Source organism: Desmodus rotundus, chromosome 12 (assembly GCF_022682495.2).
Source record: "Desmodus rotundus isolate HL8 chromosome 12, HLdesRot8A.1, whole genome shotgun sequence".
Taxonomy (NCBI): domain Eukaryota; kingdom Metazoa; phylum Chordata; class Mammalia; order Chiroptera; family Phyllostomidae; genus Desmodus; species Desmodus rotundus.
Genome location: NC_071398.1, coordinates 97,991,973 through 98,019,160, shown reverse-complemented (window position 1 = coordinate 98,019,160; position 27,188 = coordinate 97,991,973). Strand labels below are relative to the sequence as shown.

The 27,188-nt window shown below is 43.6% G+C and overlaps 1 protein-coding gene across 1 annotated transcript; it reads left to right on the top strand.

Annotated features, from left to right (window-relative positions):
• The first annotated feature begins 953 nt into the window (after positions 1 to 953).
• On the top strand, positions 954 to 18,216 carry NTMT2 (N-terminal Xaa-Pro-Lys N-methyltransferase 2). Its single transcript, XM_024578680.3, has 4 exons — positions 954 to 1,159; positions 11,281 to 11,456; positions 16,761 to 17,010; positions 17,707 to 18,216. The coding sequence occupies exons 1-4, from the start codon at positions 1,006 to 1,008 to the stop codon at positions 17,976 to 17,978; spliced, it is 852 nt and encodes a 283-aa protein (XP_024434448.2). The 5' UTR covers positions 954 to 1,005; the 3' UTR covers positions 17,979 to 18,216.
• The last annotated feature ends 8,972 nt before the right edge of the window (positions 18,217 to 27,188 follow it).

Below are 27,188 nucleotides of genomic sequence, written 5' to 3'. Positions count from 1 at the left end.
ATCAGAGCCAGAAGAGAAGACCCCCAGAGAGGAGCTCTGACTTCCCACCATCTGAAGCAGTCAGCCTCTGGCACCTCCACAGGGAAGGTGTCAGGAATAAATGGCTGACTCACTTTCCCCCAGGGGCCTGCAGGCACTACCCTTCGGATGAACCCAGCTAGAAGCCAGAGGGCAAGAGAGTCCCCTGATATTGTCAATACAGCTCAGCCTCCAGGGCACGTGTGGGTGTGTTGGGGGTGGACCTGGAGGGACAGTCAGAAGATACACAGCCCAGAAACAAAGTGAGCACTGAGGAGGAAAATCACATCACAACGGGCAGAGAGGAGGGAGCAGGCTTCCCGGACAAGGTGTTGCTTAGAGCAAGCTAGATGGGGGAGTTTGCTAACAGAAGGACACTTAACACCAGAGCAGGCTTTCCTGTAATTGTGTCTCTTGAAGACCCTTCAAAATGGGAAACACATACCCATCTCTAGGAGACAATCGCGAGGCAAAATCGCCCTGATGAAAGGGGGGTGGGTAGCTGAGATGACTTTGAAGGGTCCTTGTAACTTGAGGATTCAGTGCTCCAGGAGGAATGGATGAAAATCAGGGAACAGGATCTCTTGCAAAATATTCACAACTCTTTGAAATGGAAATGAGGCTACTCCAATTTAGGGATCCAATGAAAGCAAACAGTCGGGTGTGAGCGGCTGGGCCTAAGGCGGGAGGTGCAGTTCTTCCCTGGAGGAGGCAGGCTCTCGCTCAGCCTGTTCTCATCATTACTTAGCACCTGCTGGCTTGGAATGGTGTCACCCAAGCAATCAGACGGGTGGAGGTGCCAAGAGCCTGACCTCTGGTGCCTGCTACACCCTCCCCCAACACCTCATGACGGGCCTGTCCTGATATAGATGGACAGGGCACTGGTTTAAAATGACAGTCTCAAGTTCATGTGGGAAGAGAAAGCTAATTCAAAGAAACAGCCAAGCAAGCTTCCTTTCTCTTGGAATAATATTATCCCCCTTCTCCATGGCCCACCTGGGAGCCCATTTTGCCTTTAGATCCCGCTGGCAGAAGACCGACGATGAACTCTGTCGACATAGCATGTCCTTTATCCTTCACAAAGCCATTCGCAATGACTTCTTTCAGAGCTACCTCTACCTGCTGGAAAAAATCCCCCTGGGTAAGTGAGTCAGAGCTACTAGACAAGGAAGGGGAGAGGACTGAAGGGGCTGCGTGAGGTCGTGGGACTTCTGGAAGGGCAGTTAGAACAAGGACACCTCTTAGACACAAAGAGCCCACAAAGGTGTCAGTGTGCTTAATGTGTCAATGACATTCCTCGTGGAGAGTGCAAAGACCAAGTGCGGCATGCCAGGCCAGTCAGGTCTCTATTTTGGGACTTCCATGCACCCTTGGGCATAGTAATTTGCTTTTCTGGGTGTCGGTTAACTGAGTATCAGGCTTATAGAAACTCAATTCTATGTTTAATAGAAAGGTGGGAACATTGGGTAACTCAAAGATGAAGAGTACTAATGTAGTATCATATCAACTAAGAGTTTAAAAGAGAGGCTAACTAGTAGTAATGGATCACTGTGTCCTTGTGTATGCACACACATGTGTGTGCGTGCATGCTTACACACACCACGTGATCCTTTTACAGACAGTTTAAAGGGAGCAGATTTTAGTTTGGTCTTTGAATATGAAGAAAAAAAACTGGAGCAGCTGTGTGTCTCCATTTTAGTTATTTCCTCTAGTTTTCAGGGAATCAGACAATAGGGCAATAAAAAGCTTATCTGGTTTGTCTATACCAATTTTCTTAGTCTCTGTGGAAGTGGTCACTTCGGGGCACTCTTAACAGCGCTGGAAAGGAAATAACTTCCAACGAGAGAGTGAAGTACCCCCTTTGATTTCTGCTTTCCCCCACGAAAGCAGAACCAGCATGTATCAGTCCCAGGCTGTTTTCTTAAGGTTGCCTGAAAGCCCCATTGTGCGCATGGTGTGGCCAGAGTTCCAGACGTGAAAGGGGCTGCACAGCCTTTGAATTCCACTCAAGAAACTATATGCTAGCCGTCTGCCAAAGCCTCCTTTTATTTAAAAAAAAATCGCATTTCTGAGGTGATTTTCACTTCTGGACATACAAATACTTTCCTCCCATATTTATATATTTCTCATCGACCCTCACAGCCACACTATGGGATATACAGGGTGTCATTATTTGTTTCCTCCGCTCCCCCAGCCCCTTCTTATTTTTTCAAAGGAGGAAGAGAAAATGCCGAGGTGACGAGATCTCACCAAATATCCAAACCAGAGCTCCTTCAGGTCGATCACACTGCTGGTAAATAATTCTCCTAAAACAGCAACTGCAACAATGGATAAGGGGCAGATGACCGCCACATTTTACAAATAATGACTAGAGAGAAAAGGAACTCGTCTCTGAAAGTAGTTAAGAATGAATTAAAAAGTAAGAGTAAAACAGTCTTTCCTGAAAATTATTTGGGAAGTAGAGAATAATTGACATTTGGCCTCGATCGTCTTTTCTCTCCCTAGAATAGTCATTTTGATTTTATCTATATTTTTGATATATTTTATCTATCTATTTCCTTTGTGAATGTGCTGGTGGCTTATCAATGATTCCCAGCCTTTTAGAAACAACATTCACTATAAAAATCGAACCTTCAGGCAAAGTCTTCCATGGGAGCTCAGAGTAAAACACAGGCAAGGTGAGGTTTTTCTGCCGCCTTGGCCTCCCCAGTGACCCCGGGGCATTTCTGTGGCACCCACAGGACTCTGTAAACACAGCGGGAAAACCATGAATTGATTCCAAGCCAAAGATGACTCCATTTATTTAGCTGGTTTTCCACAAACGGGTCCTGCTCATTTTCTCTTACCCTGCGACTCAGCCCAGACAGTTAGCTGTCCCTGAGATGACTCAGAGCTAGCTAGCCCCATCCAAAGTATCCCTTTGATTTCAACAACCAAAGGCTATTTTAATCGGTATGGACCAGCCTAGTCTGTGATAATAAATTAACCCTGGAATCTCAATGGCTGAACATATAAAAGTTTATTTTTTTAATTCGCCACACCATTCCAATATGCATTATTGGGGGTGCAGGGGCTACATTCCACATAGGCATCCAGGGATTCGGGATGATAAAGGCTCCACCACCTCAAACATCACTAGTCACCACAGCAAGGGAAGATAGGAGCTAAGGTTTGCCTACCAGCGCTCATGTATTTTGTCCCAGAAAGACATAATCACATCTGTTTAGAGATTATTACCCAGAACTTGTCCTGGGGCCCTGTCTAACGGCGAGGATGCTGAACTGTGGGAGGGGTGCACGTGTATTCGGTTGCTAGTAAATGTTTATGCTGCAGCGGAAACCATGGCTTTTCAGAGATAGAAACACCAGCCATGTCCTCTTCCGGATCCATTCAGTCATAATCGGTGCAATAGGCCTTGTGGGGCTCTGAGTGTCCGTGCACTGCAGAAGATTCAGACATTAATGAGACACAGTCTCTGTTCTTCAGGGTTTTACACTCTGGTAATGAAGACAAATCTACAAGGAACTTTTTGTTAATCCTCGGAAGCTTTGAATTGAGGGCGCAGGGAAGGCAGGGTGCAGCTCTGTGAATACTCAGAATTTTTGCAGATTTTTGCCCTGATTCTTTTCAGGGCAAAAACTGAAGTTCCTCTAACGTAGCCAATTCCGTAAGCTCTGAACGGTGTAGAAAGGAGGCAGCACATACGTCTCATCTGCCGGTGTGACTGTGCCCAGTGAGAGGGCTTCCCCAACCCTGGGTTAACTTCCCCAGCCCTTGGTTTTTCTCCCAGGAGATTTGAACATATATTCAGGGGAATGCATTTAGATGTCATTTCCCCTACTGGATTCTAGCTCCCATGAGAGTAGAGACTCATCCATTTTGTCCTCTTCTATACCTACGTACTTACCATTTACCATGGCTCCTGGCACATAAATATCTGTTACACAAATTAAATGGGCCCCTACTAATAACTGATCGCAGGCCACCAGAGTCCTGAGTTCAAAATCTGACAACGGTGTTGATAGAGAAGTCACCTCTGTAAGTTACTGAAATCTCTGAGCATCACTTTGCTCAAAACTGCAGGTCTGTCGGAAGGATCAAACGCAACTAATTAGATACGTGAAAGTAGTTGATGCTCAATACGTGTCGATTTTTCTTCCTTCCCCCTTGGAGCCGGGCCCCTCAAAGTCACACACAGCCTTCCTCAGGACAGGCGGCACCGGAGACGATGAGCTGAATTCACTAGAGGGAGTTCCAGGCTGCAGTGCGTTGTAAGCTTTTCCATGTGGAAATAAAACTCGGCCAGTGGAAGTGCTCCCTCCCTCGCGCTGCTGGGGTGTTTTAGAGTTGGCTTCCCCTCCTTTTGATGGTTTCAAGGCTCCACAGAAGTGAAAAGAAAGCCCTTCTTTTAAACGGTTGGGGAGCCTGTGCTGCAGAGCCTGCACACAGAGCTTGTTGTTCAGGGTGATTAGGGGAGCAGCGGTGGCTGACCAGACTCTTTGATTCCTTCTTTCCTTCCTTCCTCCTTCCAACGCCTGTGATAGATGGGCAGCCAGTCTCACAGCAGCACCCTCTGCAGCGGCCTTTGGTCACGGGGGCGTTTACTGAAATAGCCCTGGCTCAGATCTCCCGTGGAAGACCTATCTACACCAGGTCTTCAGAAAGCAACGGGAACAAGCCTATTACTGTTCTCAGTGTTTTGCATATGTTATCTCAGTTAATCCTTACAACATCCCTATTAGGGTGCTGCTGCTATTCCCCACCTGTATCTGAAGAAGGATGCACAGAGGTGTGAAGTAATCAGACATCACGTGGTGGGGGTGGTGGGAGTGGGGCAGGATCAGAATCTGGGCTGTCTACCCCCAGTGTCTGTCTTTTTTAACCACGCAATCATGCCACTGTCTCCCAATGTAAAGGGCAATGTGACTACTGGGGGCAGCAATACAAGTTTAGCACATTTTTTGATTTGACAGAAATATAAAACATAGTCTAGGAAGAGCATTGACTTTCTACTGAGATCATCAATGGGACAGGCCAGGGAGGAGGTTCACATGATGTAGTTATACCAGCCCACATTCAGTGAGAGGCTTGGAGTGAATGAATTTTCTAAAGCTGGCTGCTTGTGAACAGATGGGGAGGAGCACAGGAGGACCATTTATACAAATCTCTAGTCGGGGTATCAGTGCTCAAAGGGGTCTACTTACAGCCCAATCAGAGATGGCCATGTAAGTTACCCCTCAATAACTCTTCTAGCGCCATCCACAGCACACTCCTGAATACACAGAAGTCACTGAATATTTATAAATTACAAATTGAGCAAGAGTCTACTACTCCTGGACATTGTTAAAGGCTTAGTCTAGCATCACCTTTAGAATAATGGTCCCACGAAATTTAACAGAAGGAACAAAGGCTTTGCATTTAAATAGGGATGGGTTAGGACGTGGCTACAACACTGATTTCTATGTGATACTTTTGTAGCACCACCCCCCTTCAGAGCATCATTGTGTGTAGCATCAGAAGAGATAATGTGTGAGACAATATAAAAGTGCCCAGCACAATGCCTGGCACACAGGTGGTACCCACTAATTGTTAGCACCCCCTTCACTTACCCCTTTTTAGAAGAATCAGTCACTGAGGAGGAAATTAAGAACAAGAGTCCCCCATCTACTATCACAATTCAAAGCCAGAATTGATAGAAAACATTTCCCATGAGATACTTGGAACTTCCCAAGGAAACCCAGCGTGCAGCTACTGGGATTTTGCAAATTGATTTCCTCCTGCACACTCAAGGTGCTGTTGAAACGGTTTCAAATGTTTCCTGTTACCTCCACAGCGCAAATGCTGCCAGGTCATTTTATTTCTCTTCGAAGAAATGGAGAAGCAGATAATTCCCCCCTTGACTTAGCAGATTTTCAGACACAGTGTGAGACAGATGAGGTTTGGGTTTGGATTTCAGGGGACCAGGGCTGAAGTCCCCGCTGGGTCACTCCCTATACTCAATTTTGGGCAAGTTAGTTGATCTCTTAATGCCTTGTTCTCTTCTGTAGATACAACATTTATAAGACAGATTCAATTAGATATACATGTTTAGCATTTGTAGTACATGTTTGATCAATTATAGCCACCAATTCTTAATTATTTGGGTATGCCTAATTAGGATGATAGAGATTTCATAAACTGTCTGAGTTGGGAGTTGTGTGCGCCTCCGTCAGCTTTCTCCTACAGCCGCTCAGAGCTTTGCAAAGCACGAGAAACACTAGATAATGCCCATTTACTCCGTGAACGTTCGACGGAGGCTCCCATGTGACAGACGTGACGTCTGGATGTGGCAGAGAGAGGCACAGAGGAGGCCTGGCAGCTGCCCAGTCAGAAGCAGACTCTTCCCACATACAACCTCACCAAGAAAAGTCTCCAGGATCCCTGCCCAATGGCGGCCTTTTGCACTTTGACAGCAGGTCAGGTACAACACTCAGGTAGAAGCAGAGAGTCAGGAAGACGCTCCGCCAGGGGGCAGGGGATGAGACCCATGGCGGAGCTGGAGTAGACCCTGGCCGAAGGGGCAGACTTTCCCTCCCTTCCCACCTCTGTTCACCTCATTTGTGTTGAAGCCTGAAATAAGAATTTAGGAAACACTGAACCAGCCCTCAGTTGAAAAGGAAAAAGCCCTCTAAAACTTTGGGGGTAGGCAGTGTGTTATTTTAGATACGAGAAATACCAGACGCCTAGAGCACACAGGGAACAAATAAAACCTACGGGGACTCTCAGGGCAACCCTGCAACCCCATGATGACAACTTTCTAGTACCCTGGCACACCCAGACCTTCGGGCTTCACCAGGAACACTGATCAAGTCCCACTTTCCACCCTCCCCTGTTGGTGAAAAAAATACATATGAGGGTTTGGCTTTTTTTAGATCCCACATATATGTAAGATCACACATTATTTATCTTTCTCTGTCTGACTGACTTCACTGAGCATAATACCCTCAAGGTCCATCATATTGTTGCAAACGGCAGGATTGCCTTCTTTTTAATGGCTGAATAATATTCCATTGTATCTAGATGCCTTTTTCCTTCCTTCACTCCATTTTAACCACTACTTCTTCAATGATGAAACTGGGAAATGCTCACCAGCAAATCTTTTTTAAGGAAGGCTTTACCTTTCATAAGGGCAGTTCCTAATTGGACTTTTCTTATAAATACAAGGCTCACTTGATCCAATATTCTGCCTCAAATCATTTCAAACTCACTGTTTCAACCTGGCCTGTTTACCCTCTGGAGATTCTGAGATCGATTTCCAGTTGGCAAACATGTCTAACGTCTGAAATAAAGCCCAAAATAGCTATATCCAACTATTAAAAAATAAGAAAGAAGATACTCAGCAATGATACACACATAGCTATTAACAACATTTTTCTTAGAGAACTCAGATCTTTTTCCTCACTTGGGGCGAATGAACTTGTACTCTGCTTTTCTTTCTGTAACAAGTGAACCATTGGAAGGCCTCTGGGAGCGCAGTTCATAAAGCAGGTCAGGAAGTGAGTACCACAGAAAGTCAAGAACTGAGATACCTCGTCTCTGTCTCAGGCTACCCCAAGTTGCAGAGACATCACAATCCTGTAAGAAGAGCCACCAGATGCATTTCTGTAACAAAGAGGCACAAGCAGAGGACTGATTCCCTTATCTGAGCCGCTGGCACTACAGCAGGAGCTATCAGGCGGGAGAACCTGGGGCTGGCCACGACGCCTCATATATCTTTTTAGTGAAATGTTCCTGTCAATTAGGTGAAAATGAGAACTCAAGCCCCATAACCATAAAAACGTGCCTATTGAGTCTGACCCCTGCTGAGGCTGGCATTCGCTTGTGGTCTAAATGTCTGGCATAATGGTCCGCTCCCATTTCCAGATTAAGGGTTTTAATGGACTCCACTGACGAGTTGACTTAAGCAGGTGATGATGAGTGTGGCGGTTGCATTGCTTTGGGTGGATCAAGGAGGGCACTGAGCTGTGGCCTGCCTGCCATCCAAGGCGGCATTCCACTCTGGGAAGACACTAGGAACTGTGACTTCCTAGCCTGGTTTTCTGAGACATGCAGAGGAATTTGGAACAGCCCTGTTATTGAGCTGGTGACACTTGATTTTTGTCATCTCTGTTGAACTTATAAGCCTTTACTGAGCCACCTGCTGTGTACACAACACTTTACCAAGTACGAGGGAAGAAGTATTGGTTTGGTCAGCGCTTCCCAATGCTTTTGAAGATGAGGACTCTCCTTTTAATGCTGTATTTTCTTAACCAATAGCTAACTTGTGTATAAAATGGCGAAATCATTTACATATTTATTAATACTTTAAAAAGATTTGTATTTTTAAAATAACAATCTATGTACAATAGTTAATACATGTGGGAAATGTAGTAAATAATATTTTTAGCCTCTAGGAAATGATGTGTGTGGGGACCAATCCTGATATCCCTTTCAGCAAATTTATGATCGTTCAAGGACCCAAACGTCGGCTCCAATGGCTTGAAGTTGGAAAATACTGATGTAACTCCACAGATGGAACAAATTACAATGGAACATTTCAATATAAGTGGTGTTTATTGGATTTTTAACGTTTAGAATCGAAATTTGGGCCGATGTAATTGTTGTTCCATTCAGAGCCAAGCAGTGCACTTAGTCCAACTTCACAATCTTGTTGTTACCTGAAGAAAGATGTTCCTAGTTAAGGTTAAATAGGTTCTCTTTTCTTAAATTCCTTCTACTCAAACTTATGTCATATTTTGGTTTGCTTCATATCCTGATCATAACATTTTTGTGCTGTTGCATATTTTGCTTGGAGCTTTCAACAGTCTTTCATTTTTTGTGGTTGAGATTAAAAATATATCTTCCGCGGGATATCACTGTCTCCTCTCTGCTCACCTGTCCTGTCTGTCGTCCAGAATCCAGTTCATTGTACTTCTTGAGGATATTCTTTCTGAAGCCTATGTTTCCTGTTGTAATATAAACTGCCTTTTTTCTAGATCTGATAAATATCTGTGATTTGGGTATTTCTTTACGTTGGACTCCCAGCTTCATTGCATCTTTCACCAAATATCTTCTCTTTATTTTAACCTTCATTGGGCTGAAATATAGCTCCAAGGGACTTCTGAGGAATGAATCCATAAGAGGTAAATATTCTTTCACATTTGACTGGGGATTCAATTTTAGCTTCAAAATAATTGTCCCACAGAATATTAATGACACTGCTCTGTGGTTTTCCAGTGTTTCTGATGAGATATGAGTTACAAACCTGATTCTAGTCCTTTCACCATAGGGTTGCCAGATAAAATAAGATGCCAGCTAAATTGGAATTGGAAATAATCAACTAATAAGTTTTTAGTACATGTATGCCCATGCAATCTGTGATACTTTGAGCATGCTTATATTAATAAATCACTCATTGTTTATCTGAATTTAAAAACTAATTTTGTATCCTGTATCCTTTTTTTTTGCTAAATTTGGCAACTCTACTGTAAGGTCAAACCAGTATTTTTCCTTTAAATATCTTTAGAATCTTCTCATTACTCTTTGCATTTTGAAATTTACTAAGGATATGTATAAATGTGGCTTTTACTTAATTATTGTTATTTTTACTCCACGCTGCTCAGTATATGTTGGATCTTACAATTTCAGCTCTAGGAAATTTTCTTATGTTATTTCTTTAATAATTTTCTTCCCTCCATTTTCTGTTTTTAATAATCCTAATCAGCTTGATGTTGGCCTGAATTAAGTCTTTATAGCTCTAATCTTTTTATTTCTGTTTTCCATACCTTTTTTTGTGTTTATGTCCTGATAAGTGCACTCAATATTACATTCCTAAGTTTCTGGTAATCAAAACTTTAATTTCTAAGAAGTCTTTGTTATTCTTTGAATGATCATTTTCTTGGCATCTTGTCTTTGATTTATGGATGTACCATTTCTCCTATTGCTCCAAGGATATATGAGTTTTTTGTTTAGTTTTGGTTTAAATTCACATCCATTTCTTGGGTTATTTCTATTTCCTTTGGGCTCAGTTCTGTGTTTTCTTTCAGGTTGCCAGGTTACCCCCATGTTTTTGGAAATCACTGTTTATTCACAGTTAAGAGTAAAGGTCAGGGTTTGTGATTCTAGGTAATGGAGACTGTTTCCCTAATTTTTTTAAGTAAAAGAGACATATTCCCACTCCCCACCTCCAGGATCATAGCTGTGATGCCTATCACTTTTGGGAGGGGGCGTTTGTCCCCTCACTGGTTGGTATGCAGACAGATTGTTTATTAACTCTTGCTTCCTTTTGCCTTCCAGAAATTCACTGAAATCATGAGTCTGTCAGTGGTCCCCTCTCATTTCCTTCACTGTTATGGGTGGCGTTCATTAAAGCAGTTCCTGGGGAGAACGGGGAAGGAGGGAAGGCAAATGCGTGTATTCAGCCCACCGTCTTCAACCAGAAGTTCCTCCCTTTCACTCAGTTTCTATCATTTCCTCCTGTATGTGCTCTAATGAAAATATTTTATACCTTCAAGGATGCATTTTGGTTTATAAAACACACTTAAATATTTACCCTTCAGAAGTTGGAATGCATATTTTTCTAAAAAATAAATGTCTTAAAATAATATATCATATGGCTTCTGAATAATGAAATGCCATAGTACATCATAGTGTAACACACCTAGCCCACTACCTGGAACAAAATAGTTGCTCAATAAATATTATATCTCTTTTTATTATTTTATTTTCAAAAGATAGAGCTTAAACACATTTTCTACAATATTGGTACCAAGAGGTATTTGGGTATGAGTTGCTGGAAGAAGAGATGAAAAAATTGCTACCCCTAATCTACCTTGTGATTAGAAGTAAGGATTAATGATTAGATTCTCATAACACACCTGGAGCTCAAAGACAAAACTCAGTGTAAAACTCGTGACGTTGTATATTCTACTACAGCAAACACCGTTAAGCTTTTTTAGTGCAGTGATAAGCTATAGTTGTATTAAGCCGTAGGGTATGAAATCATGAAAAATGTCACATGATTACGATTTATACATAGATAGCAGAAGTTCAGAGGGACTAAGAAATTTTCCCAAGGTTACACAGCAAGTAAGTCCCTGAGCCGAACTCACATGCAGGTCTTCTGACATCGGACCAGTATCTGAGCACAAATGTGCAGGCTTCTAAGAGGAAATCAATGTGTGATAGGATTGAATTTGTTCTGTCATGTAAATATTAATAATATTAATACTATTTCATTTGCAGTGAAGCTGTATGCATTAACAAGTCAAGTCATCAATGGCGAGATGCAGTTCTATGCCAGAGCTAAACTTTTCTACCGAGAGGTCCCAGCTACAGAAGAGGGGATGATGGGAAATTTCATCGAACTGTCCAACCCAGATATCCAGGCCTCTCGGGGATTTCTTAGGAAATTTGTTGGGGTGAGTTATCCAACTACAGCTTGATGAAGACGCAAAGTTCTTGCAAACATCGAGCTCACGTGCTTCTGTGTTGTGAAGTTGTGTTAAAGCCGTGTGGCATAGCCAAGAGTTCAGCCTGAAAGCCTGCTTTAAGATGTTCAGAAATCCCGCTTGGCATCTCACCCTCCTAAGTATCATCTCATCGCTCGTGCTTCAGGGAAAGGTGAACCAGCAGTGCTAAGAATACAATTGGGAGGTTAAGGAGACATCTGTTTTACAGTCTCATTGTAAAGAGTTGGCAGCCAGATAACTGATGAGAGATCATGACACTTAGGATCTTGGGGTGATTTAGTGATTCCTCCCAGTAAAAATTTGATGTGGTAAAGGGGTGAATGCTTATGTTTCATTTAAAAATGATATGCACAGTAGAATCCCTTAATAGTATTTTATACATAGTTTCAGACCTTGTCTTGAAAGAATGTGATCCCTTTGTAGCCCAGTGTTGGGTGAAACTCCATTTCCTTACTCCATGTCATACGGAGACAGTAGAGAGCAGGGGCCAAAATCTTGGGCTCTGTTTTTACTTTCTTACTTACTGTATAAGCAACCTTGGGCTTGTTACTTAAACACTCTGAGCCTCAGCCTTCTTACCTCCCACTAGAGCAAAAGCATGGAAACTGCCTCAGTGGATACGTGATGATCGAATGAGGTCGTATGTGCCAAGTGCTTGCTTTAGTGAGCATAATTGTTACCCAATAGGTCTAATTCATTGCTACTAATGGTAGTAACAGTCTTACATAAAACATATTATATTTTAAGGAGCTTCACTTTGTTGTTAGAACGATAAAGCTGCTGGTAGTCCTACTGATGACATAAAGTCCTAATTGGCAAACAGGTTTTGTTTCAATTCATTATGAAGCTGTTTGTTTGAAATTTGGAGCTGACTTTATTCTGATAAAGGAAACACTGTAAATATTATAAATATTTGGGGTTAGGCTGTCAGCCTACTTAGAAGCATAATAGTAAGAATGTCCGTAGTGTTGAGGTGGGGCTCACTTTACAGTCGATCTGCCTGGAGCACTGAGTGTCTGCGTAGAGAAGACGGTCAGGAGGGAGTGCCCGCTGGGCCAAAGTGTCTGGACATCAGCTGCAGCCATAAGGACTATGGGGCTGGGGATGATGGCCAAGGCTCTTTATAGGTCATCTTAACCTGGAGTATTTCTAGATCTGTCACTGACTGATTTCACTGGGTGCTTCTTCTGAGATGGTCAGTCGCTTTGCCAAGCCCTTTAGAAGTATCTTTCATTTACTCTTTACCATTCCAGGAGGTTAAGTCCTAGTATTATCCTTTTTTTCACAGTTTTGGAAACTGAGGCTTGGGGAGGTTAAGTAAGTTGTCAAGGTTATACAGCTGGGAAGAGACAGAGCTGGAACTTAAGCCCAGACAGGTCTGTCTGACACCAAACTCCCTGCTCTTAACCATGACATGTTTTTTTCCATTTGTCTCATGAAGAAAAAAAAAAATCCCTGATTTTTAATTTTTTTTTTTTTTTTATGGACCACAGACCTCAACTCTCTTCCAGTCTGGCGGAGAGCAATGCCTCCTGCTTGCCTGGTGGTGAGGCTGTCTTTGATCCCACTGCATTTCAGAGGCTTAGTTAGTAATCCAGCTGTCTTGTCACTCCGTGTGGAATGCCAAGCTGACCACAGGGATGCTGGTCAGACAGAGCCCATCCACACGCCCACGGGCCTGGGAAAGGAAATGGCCCTGTGCTTGCATATTTATGTTGGAAAGCGCAGGCTGCTCTTTTCAAACAAATATGATGAGTCCTTCTTAGCAGACAAAACTCATTGTGAAGCTGTGACCTCTAAGTACAAACATGGGCTTTTTGAAAGAATGATATTTTGGAACTCTGACCTTAATAATCTGCTAAGTGAGCATCCAGGTCAAGATTCAAGGGGGAAGAGAATATGAGGACTTGACATGCTTTATCTTCATGTCAACCACGAAAAGGTGGGTGGTTTAATTTAAAGTTTGGCTTCAACACTTAATGCCATGGGATGGTGGGAAATGGTGTATAAACTTGTTACCAATGGGTTTACTTTAGCTATAAATAAATGATATTAAAGTGATGATGTCCATGGCACAGCTGATAATTTTCCTGTTTTAGCTTTCTGGCAGGGAGGGGTAGCAATTTGTAAAAAGTTATCAGTATTTGATGGCATTTTTCTTTTGCTATTTCTAGGAGACTGCACAACTAAGAACTTTGGGTCTAGCCTGTTACATAGACTTCATGGTTTTTGTACAGTAGCCTTTAACACTTTCATTTTAGTTTTAAACTCCATTGGGTGAACTTGAAATAATGTTCTTCAAAACAAAATAAATGGCAGAAGCAAAACTAAAATGAAATCCCTAGGAGTATTTTAATGAGCATAACCAACAAAAATGAAAATAACAGAAACTCTTGCTTTGAAGTCACACGGTGTATGTAGTTCTGGCACATCCATCGAAGGGCCTCGGGTCCCAATGCAATCACAGCTCCGGACAGTCACCGTGCCCAAGAGGCGGTGCTGCCGTCCCTGAGACCAGTCTTTAAGTATCCCTCCCAGAGAGGCTGCATGAGGATGAGAGAAGGAAAGAGAAATGTGGGGCCAGCGTGTGGGAGGCAGTTCCAAGCACAGAATGAAGAGAGTGAGGCGATAGTGGCGAAAGGCTAGAGGTACACAGGATTTGAGTGAAAGGCATCTTCTATTTGTAAATAACCATCGTTTCAAGAATAAGTGTAGTCAATTATCACACGTCAAAACTGGTGAAAAATACAAATCAGAGTAGGGGAATTTTTCCAGGGAGTTCTGTTGCAAACACATCACTTCTCTGGCCCTTGGTTTCTTTGCCAAATAAGTAGGATAATTAGACAGGAGTGGTTAAAAAACTCCAGGGCTGTGCTGAGATCCTTTGAGGGCTTATCAGAAGAACGACAGGAAGGCTGAATATGGGAGGCCCTTCCTCACTTTAACCAGAGAAGCTTAAGATGTATCTGTCCATTGGGAAAAAGGAGTACAGCTGTTAGAATCTTTTTGAAATCCTCTGGCCTATTGTTTCTAGGTCTCTCTGCCTCATTGTTTCATAGTTCTACACCTAAGGCCACTTGCTACAATAATGTGAGCGACAATCCGTAGAGCCTGTAGGGCTCGTCATGACAAGAAAAATTTGTAATGATAATCTCTAACTGAGCACACAAATTCTTCCAGTTCTTTTCAGTGGTTCATAGTAATTTCTCTGTTCTGCCCCATCCTGTTTATGTGATGAATTCACTTGGAAGGGGCTTCTTTTACAGCCTTCCCAACATAAGCCTTGAGCCTAGGACTGTTTTCTGAATTAGCTGAGTTGAAGTTAGAATGAAGTTAGAGGGAGGTGGCATAGTATGAGTAGGAGTGGCAAACAAATGGCCCATGTATTACCATGTCCCCTTCCCATACTCAAGGCAGACATCACTAATCAATCCTCCACCTCTTCCCTGCTGAGTTTGAAGGAAACCTTAGAATTCCTTGCAACACAGCATTAGATAGACTCTCCCTAGGAAACCAGAGTTGGTACTGGAGGTGACAACTCTAAGAATGAACTGGCTGGCCTTTGGGTCACACAGTTCCCTGTTCAGATTTAAGTTCTGTCATTAACTATGTGGCACTAGAAATCAAAGTTTCCTCACCTCCATACTGGACAACAATCATTATCTTGTGGAACTGTTTTGATTATTGTAGTTATTACAGATGCAAAAAGCTTGCTATATATAAGCACTCAGTAAATCATGGATATTACCATTCCATTTGTAAAGAAGCTACAATTGAGTTACTTTTTCTTCCTTGTTGTACTTTTCTTGCTAGGAGGAAGGCCTTCTGGTGGACTGAAAAGCACATTTCTGACCTTTACTTCTGCTCAAACTTTACCTTTTGATTCTTAGCCAAATGTTTTTAGTTTCTGAGAAATCAAGAGTAGGCTTTTTCTTTAAGATCTTCATTGGCAACTTCAAGGATCTTGTTACTAAAATTTCTAGGACAAAACCTATTCAACAGCCATCCCAATCATAACCAAATCAATCAGACCAGTAGAATCTTTGAGATACAGATAGATTTGTATAGGTATCTCAGAGATTCAGCTGGCCAGCCATGAACATGTACATATTTGTGTATATTACTGTTTTTTAAAAAAAGATTTTATTTATTTTAGACAGAGGGGAAAGGAAGGAGAAAAAGAGAGGGAGAAAAACATCAATGTGTGGTTGCCTCTCGCACACCCCCCACTGGAGACCTGATCTGGCCCTGCAACCCAGGCATGGGCCCTGACTGGGAATCAAACCTGTGACCCTTTGGTTCTCAGGACGGTGCTCAATCCACTGAGCCACACCAGCCAGGGCTGTATATATTACTTTATAGAAGCAAGTTGCAGAAAGTTTATATTGGTTGACTTCCCCTTCTTTCACCATCTATCCATCCTTCACCATCAGTAAATTTAATGCAGAGACATACTTAAAAAATTTAGAGGCTTTTGTGCCCAGTGGATCGTGCGGTTTCTGGTACAAAAGCAGAAAACAATTTCTAGTATGAAAAGATGCAGGCGATTTTCCTGCAACCACCTTTTACCCACCTGAATGCGCTGTGCACCATCAGGGCCGGGTCTGCAGGAGAACCCTGGCCCGAGAACGAGATGGTTAGCGTTCCCTCAGCGCAGGTCCCCAGAATCACCCTCCATACCAGAAGAGTAGATGATTTAGAGAACCCCAAGATCCATTTCGAAAAAACTAAAATTTCAATGATACCAAATGAACTAAAATGTGTTCATTGAATGAATTTTAAAAGCACATTTGAAACTCAGAAAGGTTGCGACTGCTTCGTTGTTGAAAATAAAGTAATAAGCTACAGCGTGGGTCTATTTAGCCAGGGACTTGACCCAAAATGACAGTTGATATATCAAGTTCTACTTTCATAGGGCTTTCAATGACCTATTTCTTAAGAGGAAATTACCACGTTTTTAAACCTAAGACATGATTTTCTAAAATACCATTTTGAAATTCTTTCAAAGACCTATATTTGGATAATATTAAAGAAGCAAACACTGGAAATGTTTGTGTATTTTTTCAAAAAGGTACTTGAATGTTCTATCACCTGGTAACGGTAGTTTGTGTCTATACACACTTGTCCCAACTTGTTGAATAAATACTCTTAACATAGTGTGTCTTATTACATGAAATTGACCCAAATAAAGTCGAGTTGGCGAGGTAATTGGAGTGTCCAAGACTCACAGTGGGTGTCTGTACCTTTGCGTAGGGGCCCGGGAGAGCTGGGACGGACTGTGCCCTGGATTGCGGCGCTGGAATAGGAAGGGTCAGCAAGCATGTCCTGTTGCCGGTTTTCAACAGCGTGGAGCTGGTGGACATGATGGAATCTTTCCTCCTCGAAGCCCAGAACTACCTGCAGGTTGATGGGGACAAGGTGGAAAACTACCACTGCTACAGCCTGCAGGAATTCACACCCCCACCGGGGAGATATGATGTGATCTGGATTCAGTGGGTCTCTGGTTAGTCCTGCTCTGCTTTGCACCAGCCCTTCTGCCTCCCCACGAAAAAAGATAACACCAGACTCATTTGAGGTTTGGAGGACAGGGAACAAGGTTGTAGCTGTAGCTGCGCCTAGAGCAGTTAGCTGGCCTTGGGTGTCGCAGGGACTCCTAAAGAGCTCTGGTCCTTCTGATTTCACCCCTAGCACCCTTTGTATGGCCTGACAATTCCCATCCATAGGGAGGGAGGGCCTTGGGACCAACCTAAATCTTAGAAGAAACCTAAATACTTGAAAAACTTTAAAAAGTAGGGCCAAAAAAGTTTATTCCCATTTATTGACAAAACCAGACTTTCCTAGATTTAAATCCACAGGAAGTGAGACAACAGTGAATTAGATTTTGTTCTGTGTGTGTGTCAGAGACACAGATGAGTGTAGAGTTGGGCTGGAGAGGACCCATGGGATGGGCAATAGTTTAGCTCATGCACACGAGGTAGAGACCAGGTAGTGTAATATCTATTTTATAAGCAGGCACTGAGCCCCTCAAAGAGGATATCTGTCTTCTTATCTAAATTCTCAAAGCCTCTTGCGACAGAAGCAATCCGGGCTATTAGAAAATGCATGAATGGGTGAAATGGTCTGCTGGTTCTTTCCTTCTCACCTTCTTTCCCACCCACCATTTCCTCCTGTTTCCCCATCTACTTGGCCTCATCTGTAGGGTACCTGACCGATAAAGACCTTCTTGCGTTTCTCTCCCGGTGCCGAGAGGGCCTCAAAGAGCATGCCGTCGTTGTACTGAAGGACAACGTGGCTCGGGAGGGTTGCGTCTTAGACATCTCGGACAGCAGCGTGACCCGGGACATGCACATACTCCGCAGCCTCATGCGGGAGAGTGGGCTGGTGGTGCTGGGCCAGGAGAAGCAGGACGGCTTTCCAGAGCAGTGCATGCCCGTGTGGATGTTCGCACTGCGCGGCGCCGAGTGCCGCTGACCAGCTGTGGAAGCAGGGGCTACACTCACAGTGGTGCTTCAGGACGCTGCTGCTCCCCTCTGGGGCGCACCTCGTCATTCACAGAGGGATGGAGAGAAGGGACACAATGCATGTCTGGAAATGACTGGTGATGTTGTATGTACAACTTCCACTAATTAAAGAAGTTCACGCAAACACTCTGGATTTTCCGAAAGATAAATGAAGCGAAGCATCAGGGAAAATGCCTGCTGTATACCTAAACTGTACACGTGTGAGCACAGGAACAGGAAAGGGAGCAATGCTCATGAATGCCACACGGCCTCGGTCCCTGAACACTGGCACTAGAGGGGACAGAGCGAGGTCTGACCCCCTTTCTCTGTCCCCATCTAGGTGCGCTGCCCTTCCTTCCTCTTTGGGACTGCCACTTCTCTAAAACCTCCCACAACTAAGAAGATGCCAGTCAAAATGATCTTACAGAAATGAGCCCACTACTTAATTTTGTCGTTGGTCTTTCTTTTGACGGAAAAAGTATATGGGTTCCCTTTCTGGTTTGGGTCAGTTCACCACCCAGTGATGCCATATGCATGAAATCTGATGACCAAAGGCTGCATTTCCGTGATGGGGAAGAGTCTCCTTTTAGGAGAAAGTGTTGTTCCCTTGAACTTGCAGCTGTGAACATACAAGTAAGCGTCACTGATGATGTAGTTTTAGCTGCTGGCTCCCAGCGCTGCTTGCTTCCTTGCAGCGCTCTGCTCCTGGTTCCCTGATTGATATGAATGTACATGAGAAAGAAAAGGGAAATGATAAACCTGAAATGTGAACTAACTGGATTAATTTAAGGCATTGGTTAGTTAAAAATCATCAAAAATCTTTCACAACCAAATGTAATTTAGTGTATTGTCTTTAAAACACTCCAGTAGCTTCATTCCGAAGCATATGCTTGTATTCTGATCTATACATATGTTTGCTATTTCGATGTATAACGGGTCTTCCATGGAATACAAAGAATCCATTTACATAAAGAAGGTCTACTGCATGGATGTGCTAGCACACTAAAAATCCCATCAGCATGGCATAATTCTAACTTAGGAGGAAAACAAGCATTTACTACTTCATTACAGCATTACCTCGGTAGTTTCATTGTTGTCCTGGAAAACTGTGTCACCTACTCTGTCCCTGGCACCTATTGTTGTACTTGCCACACTCTAGGGTAACATAACAGAATGTGAGGTAGAACCTTTAGTGAACAAGCCAGAGCAGAACTAAGTCAGACGGCAAACCATGCGGAACGGACTGAGCATAGCAAACAAACACGCTAGTTTTAATCTACAGTGTATCGGAGCAACTTAGACAAATCTTGTTAGGCCCATCCAGGAATTTTCTTTTTCTTTATAACAGTGCCCTCAATTCTCTTACCTCTTGACTTTCTGCTTTGCCAATGCTCAGGCATAATTGACATAATTATCAATTTCCTCTGCTCCTAGGCTCCTGAGCTTATGGAATAAGTAACATAATTGTCCTGCGGATATGGATATATGACCTTCAACTTGGTCGAGTCTTTGAGTTTGATCAGCAGTCCCTTTTCTCATCCTAAGTCAAGTCACTTTCATTCTCCTTAGGCATTTTCCTTATTTTTATTGCTCCTCCCAATTTCCCAACTCTATATCTATCCTTAATTTAATTAAGAAAGTAGATGTTGGAGAGTAAATTGTATCAACATCTTCTGCTCTTTATACTCTTCTTTTCTTCTTCGACAAAAATTTTTTTTATTGTTGTTCAATTATGGTTGTCCCCATTTCCCCCCACTGCTATCCCCTGCTCTGCCCCCCGCTCTCCCACAATCCATCCCACCCCCGGCCTTCCCGGTTGTCCTTGTCCATCAGTCCTTTATACATGCTCTTTATACTCTTAATTACAAGATAAAGGAAAGAATGGCTTGAGAGGAGAGGCCCTTGGAGCTGATTATGCTGCCTAATAGGTCATGTTAAAGTTTGGGCATGTTATTCAAAACATAAGAGAAAGTCTTGAGGGTTCAAGGGAGGAACTGATTTTTCTGGTCCTGGGGGTAGAGTCGGAGATACTGTAGAAGGAAGACAGTTAAGTGGGACCCACTCTGGCCATCTCCAGTGCAATTCAGTAAGCCAAACCCTGCTGATGCTACCAACACATCCGTGTTGTTGGTGTAAGTCACAGTCTACATTAGATACAGATGCCGTGCATAGCACAGCTGCCCCAGAACCATTTGGGAGACTTTTATAACACGCAGATTCACAGGCATGTCCCCACAAGAGTCTAATTCTGTGATGTGAGCTCAGATAATCTGCATTGTTTAGAAGGCTTCGAACTCAGCCTGATCATTCATTTTGTTGGAGGATACTAACTGAGAAAGGGGCATGGAGCTGGGCTCTTCAGAGCCACAGAAAGAGTAGGTAGGACAGGCAAGAGTGTGGGCCAGGTTCAGGGAAAGAGCTACATGGTAAAATCCATTCTCCACACTGGTGCCAGTCTTTCTAAAACACAAATATGACCATGCCACATATGATAGTGACCCCCTATCACTAAAGGAGAATTCCCACTCCTTAGAATGACAGCAAAGCCTTTCCTGACCTAGCCCGGGCTTTCCCTGTCCATCCTTGGTTTTTCTACACCCCCTGCAGCGGATACTTAACTATGTGTAGTTCCCTGAAGGAGCTACCATTCATGGCTACAGGCATTTACAGGCATTACTTCCTTAGAATCGAATGTCTCTCCTTCTTTTGTATCTGCCCCAGACTGTTTAGATGTTGCCGACTTTGGGAAGCTTCCTTCCCTCACCAAACCCCCACCTGAGGTGCTGCTAGGCACCCCCACTATGTGCTACCATAGTACCCTCTGCTTAACATATCACAGCACTTATGTAGCACTGTAATTACCCACTTATGTGCTATATCCTCTTAGTAAATTCTGAGCTCCTTAATGGAGCGTTCATAATTAGAGCCTGCCTTTAGCATAGGCCCTCCCAGTCAGGAGGGACTCAGGAACTCAGACTTCGGTTGAAAGTATAAAAGGCAATGTTACGTATGAGTAGTGGAAAGACTCAGGAGACGGGTTAAGTTTCTGGAAGCATCAAATGGGAATCAGAGCAAAGTAGTAGGAAAAGCCAAGGGCTTCTAAAGTCCCATGAGCACTGGCTGGTCCAGACAGTGACCAGACAATGCAAGCTGGCCAGACAGGAAATGCATGGAAACAAGAAGGCAGTGAGTTCAGGGATTGGACATGAGCATTCAAGAGGAGATTGTAGCAAGAAAATTAGGGCCCACCTAGTAAGAAAATCTCCCTCCCACTCTCTCTCTCTCTCTCTCTCTCTCTCTCTCTCTCTCTCTCTCTCTCTCTCATATTTGAGTCAACCCAAGGATATGGCCAACCCAAAGCCCAGAGTTTCATCTTGTGAGGGGTTATACCTCATAAGAAAGATACATTGTAATTGTGAGTGGGTCATAACAAAGCAACTCTTAATCCTCACCTGTTTCTGGCTAAGCAACAAGTCCAAAGAACCAACGAGGTTATAGATGAAGTCAGTCCTTCGGTGAATGTTGACTGTAAGAAGAAGGTGCTCACCTGTACCTCAGAGATGAATGGACTGCAAACATGTCTGCCACCCCAGATGAGCTCCGGAGGACCCCTTGGCTTGTACAAGGATTCATGAATGGGTATAATCTTCACCCGCCTCCTCTTTGGAGAACCCGGGCCACCATTTCTAAGCACCAGCTTAGAAGCATGCCAAGTCTTAAGGGGTCAGCAGTTTTATAGATTCAGGACCATCATAAAAATATAAAATAAAATGAATAAGGTCATCCGTGTGGAAGATGATCTGCTTTGTATTATGGACACATTTTGGCCTTACTCTGGTTTTTTTTTTCCCCTCTCTGCCATTTCCTGTGACTGGTCTGTTTTGAGTGATGTACTGGGGAGAAGACCTGTGGCAGATACATTCAGCTGCCTGTCAGGAGTAATTAAAACCAGTTGTGTTATTGCTTTCCTTCGTCCCAGCTGACGCTTTGATGCTTTGGTGTCCATGCCAGAAAACTACCTCTTATAATCATCAGAGGCCAGTGTTTTTGCAGAGGTCACTGCAAGCTAATTAAGTAAATATGTGAAAAATAGTTTTAAATTATCTCAATTAGTAGAGTGTGTGTATACATGTATCTAGAGTAGGGTTGAGGAGAGACTTTTTAAATGGTAACTGACTTGCAGAGTGAGTGACTTGGGGCCAGCAAAGTATGCATATACAGCACCTCTGTGCGTTCATTAGGTTGGCATACTTTGACCTCTTGGTACACGGCAGGCTGGGTTACTTTCTGAAAATAAACATATAGAAAAGGTCTGAGAAGATCATGGCTCGGTAATGGGAAAGACAGACACATAAATATTAATAAATCAGGACAAAAAGCTGAAAGAATGGCAGTACAAAGAGTTAAAGTAATACAGAAAACAGGGTGACTCACTACACCTCTGGAGGCTACTCAGTCTCATTCATTCAACTCGTTTTTGAATGCCTACTACGTGCCATGCATTGCTCTAGGGTCTTAGGATACACCAGGGGGAAAAACCTAACGATCTTTGGCCTTGTGAGGCTTGTATTTTAGAAGACACAGGGATGAAATTAATATAGAACAGTAAATTATCTCATTACGTTAGAAAGTGGTAAGTTTAGGGGAAAGAGGGAAGTTAAGTAAGGGGAGTTGGGGGTCGTGGAGGAGGGTTGCAGTTTCGAATGGTGGTTAGTGTTGGCTTCACCGAAGAGGTGACATTTGAGCAAAGGAGTGAGGCGAGGCCATGGGCCACTGGATGTCTGGGGGAAGAGGGAGCAGCCCGTCCAAATGCTCTGTCTCCAGTGTGCCTGGCCTATTTGAGAGACAGCAAGGGGGTCAGTGCAGCTGCTGCAGAGTAGAGGAGGGGAAGAGTGTAGTAAGATATAAGGTTTAGGGATAGGAGTGGGGCCAGATCATGTAGGGTCTTGTAGGTTTGGGAAGGGCCTTTAACTTTTATCCTGATTGAGCAGGGAAGCCACTGCAGAGTTTTGAGAAGAGAAATGATATCTGACTTGTTTAAAAGAATTCCTTGGGCATGACGTTGATCAGAGAACAGTGGAGCAAGGATGGACATGAGGACATCAGCTAGGACAGGAGCTGGCAGGCCGTGGCTCATGGTCCAGATCCAGCTGGGTGCTTTTTTGTAAAAAACGTTTATTAGAACACAGCTGTGCCCATTTCCCCTACGACGGTAGAGGTGAGTAGCTGCCACGGTGACTGTACGGCCTGCAAAGCAGAGTCATTCACTACACAACCCTTTACAAGAAAACATCGCTGACCCCTAAGTTCTCGCACTGTAGTGATTTGGGAGAGGTGTGATGGCGGCTCCCAGCAGGGTGGCGTGCTGAAAGTGGGGGAGGTGCTCAGATTTCAGATATGTTTGCAGTGGAAGCCAGTTGGATTTCCTCATGTGGTGGAGTGTAACAAAGAGAGAAGTCAAAGATGAGTCTAAAGTTCTTGGCCTGAATCACCAGAAGATCATAGTTTCCATCATTTGAGATAAAGTCGGTAGTGAAACAGTTGTCATGGTGAGAGATAAGGAATTAGAACAGCTGAGACTCAACATCTGTGAGTTTTTAGAAGACACACACCAAGTAAAGACGTTGAGGAGCCTATTGAATATGCGAGTCTGAAGCTCAGAAGGGACAACGGGGGCTGGAGAGGGCCTGTTAGCATAGCGATGGTATTCAGAGTCGGCCCTGTGGATGAGATTACCCAGAGAATGAATGAAACTGGTGCAGAGGATAAAGGACAAGCACTAGCGCACTTAAACTTTGAGAGTTTGGGAAGAAAAGCAAAAACCGTGAAGAAGACTAAGAGGTGAAGAATAAAGTAGACTAAGAGTGGAGTGTTCTGAAAGCTGAGTATATCAAGGAGGATGGAGGGATCAACTATATTGTCTTTCCTCTAAGTTAAGTGAGAAGAGACCTGAGAATTGACCAATGCAGTTTTGGTAGAGTAGGCAACAACAAAAGCTGGGTTGGAGTGGTTGGGAGTATGGGAGGAGAAGAATTACAGATAATGAATGTAGACAACTCTCCCAAAGGGTTTTGCTACAAAGGGAAACATTTGCAAACAAATAAGTGGTATCAGGCAAGGGAAGTAGGGTTAAGAGAAGGATTATATGTTTTTGTTTTTAAGATTGGAGAATAATATGATTGGATGTTTGTATACTGATGGGAGAAATTTGGTAGAGTTGAAAAAATTCCTCATTCAAGAAAGAAAATGGGAGAATTGCAGAGCAATGCCACTGAGTTAGAAAAGATGAGGTCTCGTCTGTAAGTAGAAGGATTGGCTTCAGATGGCAGCATGCTCTCACCCTTCCTGGTAGCCAGTGGGGGAGTCATGGTTTACGTGTGTGCATCACAGGGGGTAGGTGGTGATGGCAATGGGAACCTGTGGAAGTCCCTTTTTCTTTGCTTAAATTTTCTTAGTGAGGTAGGAAAAAAGGTCATTCTCTGGGAATGAAGGCTGAGTGGTGTGCTGTGTGTTAGAGGAAAGAAGAGAATACACAAAATACCCATCACACATGTGGTAGGGTGAATGAACTGGAAAAGTCTAACGGGATCATCAAGCAGCGTACACATTCACTTGAGGTTCATAATCAAGATTATTTGTCTTCAGTTCATTCTTTTGCATGAATGATACAACAAATTAGCTAAAAGGGTGAATTTAACAAGGGTTGTGGTTTTGTCAAGCAAGTACAACCAAGAAACGAGGGTATATACAAATCAATGAGTACAGTGATTGATGATGGAATTTAAGATGAGTAGAGAGGAAAGAGGATATTAAGATGGTTAGAGAGAGTGGAAAGATCAAGGAACTGGGGCAGTAGAGGGAATGAATGAAAGGATAAATGGAGGTATGGTCAGAGAATGGAATTGATTAAGTTGAGATTACGAAGAAGTTATTGGTAATGAAAAGGTCTCGGGTTATGACTGTACACATGCACGGCTGAAGTAGTGTGGAGGGCCAGATCACTGGAAGAGGAGTTCAAGAAACTGAAAAAACTCGAGTGTTGGATTGAGTCATCTACTATATATATGGCAATCTTCCAAGAAAGAAGACATTGGCTGTACTGAAGAGATTAAAGTGAACAAGGAACTAAAATCTGTGGGTTGGTTGGTGACGTCAACAATGAGAAATAATGGGTAATAAGACTTAACTCTCTGAGATTCGATCCCCAGAGTGTCTAGGGAGGAGATGGAGAAGAATGATCACGGGTTGGAAATAGCAATGAGGAGCCTGGAGGGTATCTACTTCACACATGATTTAAATTTTCAGCTGAGACTCCCAGGATAAAAGGTTGTTCTTGAGGTAGAGGGGCTGGGGAAGAACATTTCAGGCACAGTAAACTGTTGGGCATTTATTGGCATGTAACAAGACATAGAACAGAAGAAATGGTGAGTATGTGGATCTGGCCAGGGCAATGGGTTCGGGTTTGGTGGCTGATGCTGGGACATGATAAAGCATAATGGAAGAAGATGAAGTTGCTTAACTTTGTTTGGGCAGACTGTGATGTACGGCTGTGGTATTCCATCGTCTCCACCCCAGCTGTGCGCTGAAGTTGAGGGACACAGTTAAGGGAGGAGGCGAGCTGGGAAGAAGCTCCAAAATTGTGTTCAGTGTCTGAGTGTCTTCAGTGACTGACATAAGGAAACACTAGGAGAATTTAAAGTCGTGTAACACGTTCATGCTATGCAGGAGAGACACAGTTAAATGGTCTCTTGATAGGAACTCTTAAAAAGAATGCTTGGGAAGGCAGCCAACACCTGCACTTGAGACCTTAGCACGAACAAGAAGGCTGCAATTAGCCGGCACCACTGGATTAAACATGTGTACAGAAAGGATTTGGGTTGTTGCAAAAAGAACAAAAGGATGTCATGGATGAATGTCTGGTTCTCAGCCCCTCTAGGAATATTTGTCAAGAAGGAAAAAGGAATGTGGCAGACAGGCCCTCTGTGTCTAGCAGATGTTCTCTGACAATATGTATTGTTAAAGCCAACATTTAAATTATGAGAACCAGGCCCACCCAACAATGAATTATCCAGGGGCAGCTGAGTCCATTCATTAGGCCTTTCTGAGTGTTGCTCTGGGTCAAGCTACCACTTCTTGATGTGAAATGTTAGCCTGTCTCTGGAACGTTAGGCTTGGGTGCTTTCTCTGGCTCAGAAGGACTCCTCTGCACACCTTCTGGAGTGATGGGTGGTGGCCCAGTCAGTACTGAGACCATTGTTGTGGCCTCTCTGAGTCACCGTGCTGTGTCTGGGACAGGTGGGAGGTCAGGGACAGCTGGTCTCAGAAAGGGAGGCACTCATCGGCTAAACTTCGTGCGGGCCAGGCCCATCACTCCTCCTCACCAGGACTGCATTTCAGTGGTTGCTAATCTGAGGACAGGCCCAGACAGAGATGAATAGGAAACCCTAACCATCTCTGGAATGAGGGCAGGTCCTGGGGCCATAAAGCCTGGCTCCAGAAGAAATGGTTTAAGGATCCGGGAGCCCGTATTGCCAAATCATCTAGTGTGGAATATGAGGCCCTTGGCTAAGGAGAGAAGCCTGCTATTAACAGAGGCGCTGGGCTGGGGCTGGTGTAGATGCCCATGTCACTGTCCTTGCAGGCTCTGCCTGGTGACAATCAGGAAGAGGGGCAAGGCCAGGTGACCTCGTGTACAGATGGGCATGTGTAAATTTCAATTTCTACAGGAAATTACGGTGGATTACTTTTAATCAGGAATGACCCCTCATTCAGTGACATGGGCAAGACAAGTTTCCAAACTTTTCAAATGAATAGGAAGGACTTGATTCATTTGCTCAACTGTTCACTTATGCACTAAGCTGACATGTATTCATGGTGCCTAATACATTCCAAGCATTGTGTTAGGCACTGGAGATACCATGGGGAACAAAACAGCTCTAGATCATTCGAAATTTGGTGAAGGGCGGACATGAAACAAACAATAATTTTAACTGTGGGAAAGGCCATGAAGCAAACATACAAGAAAGAGGATAATGGAGGAGGGATATCTGATTTACATTCAAGGATCCAGGAAGGCCTTTATCCTTGGTTAATGAATCTTGGATTCTGTGAAGGCCCACTCAAGGGCAGTTTATGAAATTAGGGCTTCAGTGAAGTTCTCTGAATGGGGTCCCCATGAAAA

Coding starts and splice junctions, on each gene's coding strand:
- NTMT2 (XM_024578680.3), top strand. CDS start 1,006: ATGGCCCACCTGGGAGCCCATTTTGCCTTTAGATCCCGCTGGCAGAAG. Junction 1,160..11,280: donor GCTGGAAAAAATCCCCCTGG/GTAAGTGAGTCA, acceptor TTTCATTTGCAG/TGAAGCTGTATGCATTAACA. Junction 11,457..16,760: donor TTCTTAGGAAATTTGTTGGG/GTGAGTTATCCA, acceptor ACCTTTGCGTAG/GGGCCCGGGAGAGCTGGGAC.